Source organism: Rhea americana, unplaced genomic scaffold (genome assembly GCF_003343005.1).
Source record: "Rhea americana isolate MKP2758 unplaced genomic scaffold, rheAme1 scaffold_40, whole genome shotgun sequence".
NCBI lineage: Eukaryota > Metazoa > Chordata > Aves > Rheiformes > Rheidae > Rhea > Rhea americana.
The window spans coordinates 2,447,969-2,457,493 of NW_028186535.1; the positions used below are offsets into that span (position 1 = coordinate 2,447,969).

Sequence of the window (9,525 nt, forward strand, 5' to 3'; positions counted from 1 at the left end):
TAGACAAAGGAATAAAGTTGGATTGAACTTGCATCACATTGATGTGTGTGTTCCTTCCCGTCTTGCCAATAACGGGCTACGGCATCTGGTGACCCCGACGTGATCCTCAGAGACCAACTGGGGTAGTAGTGGAGCCGTAAGCGGGCAAGGATCCTGCATAGCCAGCGACAGTAGCTGGGCGCCCGAAGAAAGGCGGATTGTGGCCACGACTGACCGGTGAGTCAGGGAAGCAGGATGGGGGGTCGCTGCATCAGCGATAGAACAAGCAGCAATAGAGAGCCTGTTGAAATTGGCTCGGAAAACGGACACCCAGATAACGAAGTCAGACTTAACTGATTTATTACTGTGGTGCCGAAGAAAGGGGCTTATAGTGGAAGCTCCACAAGTATACAAGCTGGAAGCATGGGAACGAGTCGGAAAGGAATCTGGGAAAATGTGCAAGTGGGATCCAAGGAGGCACGGGCGTTGGCAAAGATATATCGACCGGTCCGACTGATGCTGGAACAGCTGCAMGGGGAAGCGGCTGTTGCCGCCACCATTTGCTGCGCCGTACAATGTACTGGTGAGGAGCATGAAGGCTCGGGAGACTCAGAATGGGCGGCTGTGAGTGGCTCGGGACCTCAGTATGAGGAGGTGCCTGACGATGATGATCTCAAGTGTCCCCTGCGTGCCTGTCCTGTGTCCATAGCCGAAAAGGAGGCTTGGGGTGGAATAGACGATGATTTGCCACCCTGGGAAGGGGAGGAACATCCGGCGTCTACCGCTCCCCCAGCGAATATGGACATTGATCCAGTAAAGGTCCCGCTGCCGGATGATGAGCCAGGGGACCAAGAGCAGCTGAGAGAGATTTGTCAAGAGCTCCGCAGCCAAGCCGACAGGATGACTGCCTTGTTGGATCAGATGAAGCGCCTTGACTGGGGATCGGGACGAAGGGACATACAGGCAGCGTATAAGGCTGCCCATAATTCARTCGTAAAGGGGGTAGAGAACATTGAACGACAGATCGACAAATTTGAGTCRGGTYGGGCGGTCGGCTGTAGGGCAGGCCACGGGGCAAAAGGGGTAAATCYGGACGGGGTGAATCGGCAGAAACGCTGGCTGCGGAGAATGGTAGAGGAGGGAGAAATGACGCTGGATGAGGCACAGAATTACTTGCAATCTAAGTTTGGGGCAGATGGGTGTTTCAGCAGGCAGGAAAAAGAGGAAAYGCTTGAGATACAGCGGCAGCTTGGAGGCATGGGGGAAGAGGCCCGAGAAAGGGAAGGGGTGTTGTCATGGCTACAGTCGGTGGTGTGTGGTAAGGAAAGGGCAGTGATGGAGCTTATTTTGTCATCAACCACTTTCATGTTGTGGATGGCAAAATGGCAGGAAAGGCTGGAGGAAAAGCAAATGAATAATTTGAACCTATTCAAATTATGGAGGAGATGATCCTCTGCGGGTTGCCAGCTTGGATCAGCTAATGGGAAATGGTCAATATAGGGATCCAGCAGCGCAGGCAGCTTTACACCCTAGAATCTTGCAGCAATCTAAGAACGCGGCCTTGGCGGCATTCTTAGCACTGCCACAAGTGGGTACCCCGCAACTACCATACACTAAGATTACGCAGAAACCTGATGAGACATTTTTTGGATTTGTTGATCGTTTGAAGGATGCTCTTGACCTCGCGCCAAATGTTCCCCCAGACATGAAAAYGCTGTTGGTAAARGAATTGGCRGTGCAGAATGCCAATAGGGCATGTAAGCAGTTGCTTGCAACATTACCCCCTGGGGCATCCATCACTCAGATGATAGAGGCCTGTGCCAGAGCACCATTAGTCGAAGAAGAGCAAAAGGCAAAAATACATGCCACTGCATTAGCTGCAGTGCTGAAAGAAGGAAGAGTGTTGGGTAAGGGAGACAGGGGTCCAAAAGGCGCCTGTTATCAATGTGGAAAAGTAGGTCACATGAAAAGAAACTGTCCGGAAAGATCGAGAGGGCAGGGTGGAGCGTTAACTGGGAGCCTGAAAGGATTTAATGGGAACTGCGGCAGGTGCCAAAAATTTGGACACAAGGCAATTGAGTGCCATTCTAAGTTTAAAAAGGATGGAACTCCATTGCAGGGAAACGRGATTTAAAGAATGGGATGAGTAAACTGAAGGAGGAGAGTTGGGGCTTGGAAAGTTGGTTAAAATCGCTAGGTTTAAGYTCTTGGCTTGCTTCTCTTTTTCATCAATTTATGCTTATGGGATTGGTTGTCCTGATGTTACTTGTATGTCTACCCTGTATATTGCAATGCTTACAGCAATCCATGCAGAGGATAGCTGCTTCTGTTTTTGAAAAAAGAGGGGGAGGTGTCGGGGCCTTGGCTATCTTGCAGGACTATGAAGAGCTGAAGTAAGCAACAAGCCATTCAAAGGTCACCAAGGAGGAATTCCTCGAGGGCAAGAGGATTAAGAAGATAAGGTAAGCAGAAGCCTGTGATCACTCACAGGACGTGCATCCAGAAAGGGAGTCAACACAGCAGCCAATTAGAAACTGAGCAGATGCATGTGGACAATGCTAGACAACAAACAGAAATGCTTTGCGAGGTGCRTGGATACATGAGCTTGCTGGAAAAGATATATAARCTAGATAGACAAAGGAATAAAGTTGGATTGAACTTGCATCACATTGATGTGTGTGTTCCTTCCCGTCTTGCCAATAATGKGCTACGGCAGACAGACATAAGAAAAACAGTCTCTGCCCTGGATCTATTAGACRACAGTGACTGATCTGAAGAGGAAAAGGTGACTTTAAATAGGCAAGGCTGGCTTTTGGCAGCAGTATAATCTGACTCAAACTAGAATGCAAAAGCTGTTGAAACAGAACAATCCACTGTGCTAGAAATGCCTGCTTCACAAAGTAGCATTTTGGTCTTGGCCCACCTCATCATTTATCCCATTTTCCCTACTTTTATATACTAATGTTCTTTGAAAATCTACTGGAGTGAAACATTTCAGGAGTAACTTATGAAAGACTTTAAGTAGGGGATTGGGATAAATTCTTCTTCAGGTTTATTTCTAACTGAAAATGCAGAAGCAAGTATCATTGATATATTCATCTGTTAAGATGTCCCATGATGAGTCCAAGCCAAATACAATCAAGTAAAACAGTCTTACTGTTTTTAATGGATTTATTTATGTTTTACCTAGAACGACAAGAGTTCCTCCAACTATTTTCACAGAAATGAATCTGACTTTCAACTTGTGTATTTTCCTCAAAACTTGAGTTCTCTCCACATGCAAACATTTTTAACATCAAGGAATATGACAAAGGGCAAGGGAAGTAGTACCTGAGCTAAAAATGTAAGTGACCACAACCTGTAAAACAACTAAGAGAGCCATTCTGCATTACTGACATCACTCAACTACTGTTTGTGCCTCAGCACCTTCCTACACTTCCTTTTCATGTTCAACGGATGAGGAGACAGTCTTCCACAGCTCATTGGAGTGTAATTCTCAGAGCAGCTCATTCTACTATTGCATCTCAAACTATGGGATATGCTTCCTGTGCCATACCCAAGAAAATACCAGTCAATCAGGGACACAGTAACTAATGTTAGTTTGCAGCATTCCTGTTTTGAGCTGGTCAGTCTCAAGAAGGGTAACTCATATCCTCTCTGAAAACAAAAAAAAAAAAAAAAAAAAAAAAAAAAAATTACCTGTAGGAAGCTAATCTCGAGGAAGGGGTCAGAGAAAAGTTAAGATAAATCTAAGCCTTATTTTCCCGATCATAGAATAACACAGTCAGAAAGCTCCTGTTGAGCACAGGTTTGGATGAGATGACTCTAAACAGAGCCAATTTGAAAGCTGGATCTACCTCTCAAAGTAGATTAGATTGCTCAGAGTCAGATCCAGTGAAGTTCTGAACATCACAAAGATGAAGATTCCATAGTTGGAAACTTGTTGCACCTGTTAGGGCAACTTGTACCAAAGTCTCACCACCCTCACTCTGAATATTTTTTCCTGTTATCCAATTGGAATTTTCCATGTTGCAGTTTATGGCCATTGTCCCCTGTCCTTGTACTGCTAAGGAAAATCTGGCTCTGTCTCCTCTATATAGCAATGCGAGAACTAATGTGTCTAAGAGGAATCCCAGAAACTTCATATTAAAAAACTATCACTTGACTGAAAAGAGCTGGGCAATAGAAAGCAGTAAAACACCGCAGCCAGGAGTCTGAGAAGCAATTTAAATAGCCAGGTATTGGAGACTAACAGGTTAATTTAACAGTGTTACAATTATCACATTTCAAGATAGTTAAAAAATATCCAATTGAGAAAATGAATAATGAAAGAAATTAGCATACAGTCATTTGTGCTACAGCTTACTGGCTTTGAAATTAGGAAGCAACTTTAATTTCCTTATAAATATGGAGGTTGTTTTATTTTTTTAATAGTTCTGCAGTATTTGAAATCAATCACTTCTTCCAACACATATTTATTTATCTGTGAAGTATGCTACAAGTAGGTTTTTTTATTGTGTTTCCTGCCTAAGCAGAATTTTTAAGCACAGTTTAAAGCAGAGACAAATTCGTGACAGGATTCAGAAAGCGGCTAGTTGTTGTTATTTTACAGATAATAATTAAATGTATGCTACAAAGACAACACCTAATAATAAAACTATCACATTGTCAGTATTATAAATTCAATATAAAAGGCCTAAACTTTATGTGCTCCAACATAAGTGTTGTGAAAAGCTATTTAAACACAGTTCCTTAAACAGGACACGTAAGTACTGATCTGAAGTAAAACCCTACATGAAAAAAGTAAGGGTTTTCCAAACCAACATAATCCTAATCTGGGGGGGGGAGGGGAGGAGGGAAGAACTCTTGGTATGCGTGGCCACTGTAGTGATAAACAATAAGGAATTTTGTTTAAGTAGTTCAAGAATCAAAGAAATTAAAGGCTGAATGAAACATAAGCAACTATCAAGACCATCTTTGAGCCAAACCAGGAACAACTAACCTCAGGTTCACTTCACGTAAAAATGAAATATATATCTCTTAAATCTGAGTAGTAGAAACAGGAAAGAAAATTTACAGAACACAAAGTTCAGTTGTGCATGGGACAGAGTTGTACAAATTGTGTCCCCAATGTGTGCCAGAAGCCTTTCAGTACCCATCATGAAAAGCAYCCCTATGAGATAGGCTAGCTGTGTGGCAGGCAAATACATTTCTGTTAAAATAGGAGGGAATTTGACCTGATTGCTCTAAACTGTATGTAGACATCTTGTAACAGATCAGAAATTAATGAGATTGCCAAGTTGAAGTCTTCATATAAAAGATTGTAGGCTTGTAAAATTAAGACTAAAACCAATGTGGGTGGGTGGGCAGGGAACTAAATGAAGAAAAAAAAAATCTAGAAAACTTCTCCTCTTCTTTGATAAGTCAGTTATTGAAAACAAGTATGACTGACCTGAGGCAAAGACTTATCCCCACAGGCGTGCATTTTCAGTTTCATTAGTGCCACCTTTGCTGCTGTCTCACTGTTTTTCGCTCCTTTCCGTTTTTTGCTTTTGGCTTGCTCACTTTTTTTAGCATCTGAGGACAATAATGTTTCTGTTAGCGTGAATCCAGTTTTCTCCAACTCTGTTAAAACTCATCTGAATGTATCTTTGACTCAGGCACTGGGCCTCATATCTCTAATGTTTGCATCTCCACCATGCATTCCAGAAGCCACAAAACTAGGTACTAGTACTTCAGAGCATATGAAATTGTACACGGTGCTAACAGAATTGCTATGTGGTTCGGTCCTGAAATGTAGATACAACCTATGTGTTTATATAGCACTAGATTGCAAAAGCTGAATTCAACCACCAGTGCTTCTGTATGTGCGGCCATCACAGAATCCACATGGTAACAGGTTATGCAGTGCTTATTTATTCTCTTTCCTGCCATAGGTCTAATTTAAAGGTAGAAAACATCACACTGTGGTCTCAACTTTTATTAAAAAAAAAAAAACAAAAAAAACCCCAGCATTGTTGGCATATCCCAGTAGACTGGCATRTATACCCAGGATATATAACCATTGGGCTATGTGGGTATGATTTAACAGAAATTGCTAGCTACAATTTATTACATTATAGTATTTGTAGAATGAGAACCAAGACAATCATCCTGAAAGAAACCTGAATCTGATTTAGTCTTCAAAGATACTCTTTACAGATACCTACTCTTTTTATCTTGTCTCAGTCTACAGGAACAGAATTACATGCTGACATATGGGTTTAGGGCTATTTAATCAAGGCACCTCCATGCTTTTATAACAAGCTCAAATAGCCTACTGGGGGAAAAAAATAGCCCCTGTACTTGCCTATAATATTTTGAACTAGCTGCTGGGTGGCAGCCATTCGAGGTTTTGGTGTGTCCAACTTCTCACATTCATGGTCTGATTGATGCCGGTGCCTGTACCAACAGAGTGGAAAACTTCCATGACCTTTTCAGTACATTAATGAAAGGATATTTATGTTTCAACATTCTGTTGCACTCACCTTAAGCAAAAATGTTTTCCACAGCAGGGGCATAAAACTGGTAAAAGCTCCTTTCCATTGCAGTCCTTAAATGAGCATGGGTAAGATCTATGCTGATCTGATTTCACACAGTTATTTCTTATATTCACCTAAGCATTAGTATGAAATATTCTGTGTAAATAAGCAGATATTACAGATACAAGTCACCACCCCAGCTTCCCTCAAGAACTGTGCTAGCTCACAACTCTGTGGGTGAAACTTGTCTGGGGAGTCTCACCTACTTCTCCTATTTTTGTTAGGTTTAGCTCAGAATTAGGAAAAGAACCACCAYCCTACTCCAACCTGATTTACCTCTGACACACAGGAAGATAGTAGATTCATTTGTTAAGCTTGTCATACTCTCAGTTAGGTACTTCACACCAATATACTAAGCATAAATATCTAATCTCAAAAGATGCAGTTAGATAAGTTACATGGTATTTTAATATATTACGTGCTAATCATTTATTATTAGATTACCTCAGAACAYCCATGAGCATCCCGGCTCCTGTGCTGCAGGCTTAGTGGCAAGAGAAGAAAATATCACATCATTAACAAAATTTCTAGAAAAGAAAACTGCATGTGGAAACATAAGTGTTTGAAGAGTGATCTGAAAKATTTTATCATAGCAACAATTCAATTATATAATCATTCTTCCACAAAGTTTCTTCTAACTTACAGATTTCACATCATTAATGGATTTGATTTTTTTTTCCAGAGTATGTAGTACATTTAGCTCATTGGACTTGCACCTGAAATCAAGAAAGCATTCTAAGAGGATAAAGATATTGGCATGCTTAAGAATTCAACTCAAAGCAACTGGAATTGGTCTATAAATTTTAAATGGATTTTGGATCACCTTCCACAACAGCAGAACTGCCTTGAAGGCTCCTGACATTTAAAGTGAAATGTTAAATGACAGTCAAATCYGCCCTTAGCTTAAGGCTGCTGATCTGAACTGTACTTTATTGAATCAAAGTGCAGGCTCTAATTTGAGACCTAGAAAAACTTCAATCATTTCTACATGACAAAATACCCCCCAAAAAAACCACAAACAAACAAACAAAAAAGCAACACGAGGTCTAATTCAACAACTTTGCATAACAAGTTATCTATATTCTAGAAATATTCCCACAGATTGCAAACTTCTACTACAATGTCTTTGGAGAAAGGTGGCAGGTTCAGTGAACAAATTATTTTTTAATTGAATACATCTAAATTGTGAGTCACATTGTGTTTTAGACATCTACCTCTATACAACTTTCACTGTAAGAAAAACTTAGCAAAACTAGCAGCACATAACATAAAAAAACCTACCAAAATACTCCTGAACAGCCATCACATACAAAGGGGAGAAAATCTGAAACCAAGAGAGATTTGCTTTCAGTTAGACAACATGGTCATTGTTTTGCTAATAACTTTTAGCTTAATATTTAATTTTACCTTAATATTTACAAGACTAGCTTTTGCTTACCTATGCCATAGGGTATCTTTGCAAGGGCATTTAGAAACTGCATCTACACAGTACCTAGAAGGAGCTTTTGTAACACAGTTACACTGTTAATTACTCTATTTAGTATTTCTGAAAAACATACAAGGATGAAAATTGCATTTTTATATGTTCCAGATGCTGGAATTATGCTTTACATTCCTAGAAGAAGTTCTTTTAATATCAGACTTTGAAACTAAAACATTTCACTGGCCTGATGAGCAACATTATCCTCAAAACACAATCTATTATGAGATCACTCAAAATATTAGTTACTGTATAATRGAGCACTGGACAAATTTCAGTTTTAGTATACAGATTATTAACTGCAAGAGATGGAATTTCTTCCAAAAAGCTAGCAGCTCCTCTGCATGAAAATCCTGATGATCCTGCTCCTTCCTCTCTAGCCTTCCTACCATACATACTCTGCTTCTGTATTAAAATTGAATATACTTATTAAGGCTCTGTACACRTCCGCCATCCACTATTCCAATTCTTACAGACAAAATTGCTTTGCTGTTTTCCAAACGCAGCCACATCACCTACGGCTCTGAACGCCCACCTCCAAGCTGTTACTCCATTCGTCATCCTCCAGCTTTGATGGAGTGTAAGCAACCGGATCACAAAGGATCCGGATCGCGAGGATCCCAGTCATTCCATCTACAGACTGGGTGCTCTCATCTGCACCCAGCTTTGTAGCTTGCAGTATGAGCATTTTTCCTTCCTTCGCAAGGCAAGGGAAGGGAAAAGAGGGTAATAACAACAGTGAGCAAAGCAGGCACAYAGAGCTGCTGTATGTTATACCAGTAAGACCTGGCTCTGGGACATTTAGCCCCTGCTAACAGTTACAACTGGATCTGCGGCTGTGCAGCTTATCTTGCCTTTCTAGTTATTACCATTAGCAAAACACCTCTTAAACGTCCTTATCAGTAGGAAAACCCATCACTTTGAACGGCATTGTTATATCTGCCTACTAACAACAGCAGACAAGACAGAGCATAGTCTCGTTCGGAGAAAAAAAAAACACGAACGAAGCAAGCTTTAAATCGCACCTGCCTGCAGCAGCACAGAGCGCGCCCCGGGGGAGATGCCCCGCCCCCGCCGCGCCTCGGCCCCGCCCCCGCCGCGCCTCGGCCCCGCCCCCGCCGCGCCTCGGCCCCGCCCCTAGCCACAGCGGGGCCGCCTCCCCGGCGCGTGCCGCGGGGGGCCGCGGCTCGGCCACCCTGCGAGACACCCACCCGCCGCGCCCTTCCCTACCCAGCTGGCGGCACTGCGCCACCCCGCAGTGCTGCCCGAGCTCCAGCTCCGCCATTTCCCGCACGCCGCGCCTGCGCCGCGGAAAGCTGTGGAAGCGGCGCGCGCAAAGGCTGCCGGRCTACCGGAGGCCACGTGGCTGCCCGTCGGCGGACAGGTAGGGGCGGTATAGAGCCGTGGCGTGGCGCAGGGGGAGGGGACGGTGGGCGGGGCCGCGGCAGTGGGCGGGGCCGCGGGGGCGGCCGCGGGGTGGGGCTA

The 9,525-nt window shown here is 42.9% G+C and overlaps 2 protein-coding genes across 3 annotated transcripts in view; one reads left to right on the forward strand and one right to left on the reverse strand.

The window, feature by feature from the left end:
- The window catches only part of ZFAND1 (zinc finger AN1-type containing 1), a 10,816-nt gene extending 1,419 nt beyond the window's left edge, over nucleotides 1-9,397 (reverse strand). Inside the window, exons 1-6 of one of the 2 annotated variants that reach the window (XM_085314332.1) lie at nucleotides 9,271-9,397; nucleotides 7,842-7,884; nucleotides 7,005-7,044; nucleotides 6,507-6,571; nucleotides 6,329-6,420; nucleotides 5,432-5,556 (exon numbers count right to left, since the gene is read on the reverse strand). In XM_085314332.1, the coding sequence (XP_085170458.1) occupies nucleotides 5,432-5,556; nucleotides 6,329-6,420; nucleotides 6,507-6,571; nucleotides 7,005-7,044; nucleotides 7,842-7,884; nucleotides 9,271-9,325 (420 nt within the window). In that variant the 5' untranslated portion in view covers nucleotides 9,326-9,397. Of the gene's footprint in view, nucleotides 1-5,431; nucleotides 5,557-6,328; nucleotides 6,421-6,506; nucleotides 6,635-7,004; nucleotides 7,045-7,841; nucleotides 7,885-9,270 lie in introns of both variants that reach the window. The other variant, XM_085314331.1, reaches the window with a different exon arrangement.
- Nucleotides 7-2,706, forward strand: LOC146590605 (uncharacterized). The gene is given in 2 exon segments (XM_085314330.1): nucleotides 7-1,407; nucleotides 1,409-2,706. Coding segments are annotated over 2 exon segments (1,710 nt in total). The 5' UTR covers nucleotides 7-402; the 3' UTR covers nucleotides 2,114-2,706.
- Nucleotides 9,398-9,525: the final 128 nt, after the last annotated feature.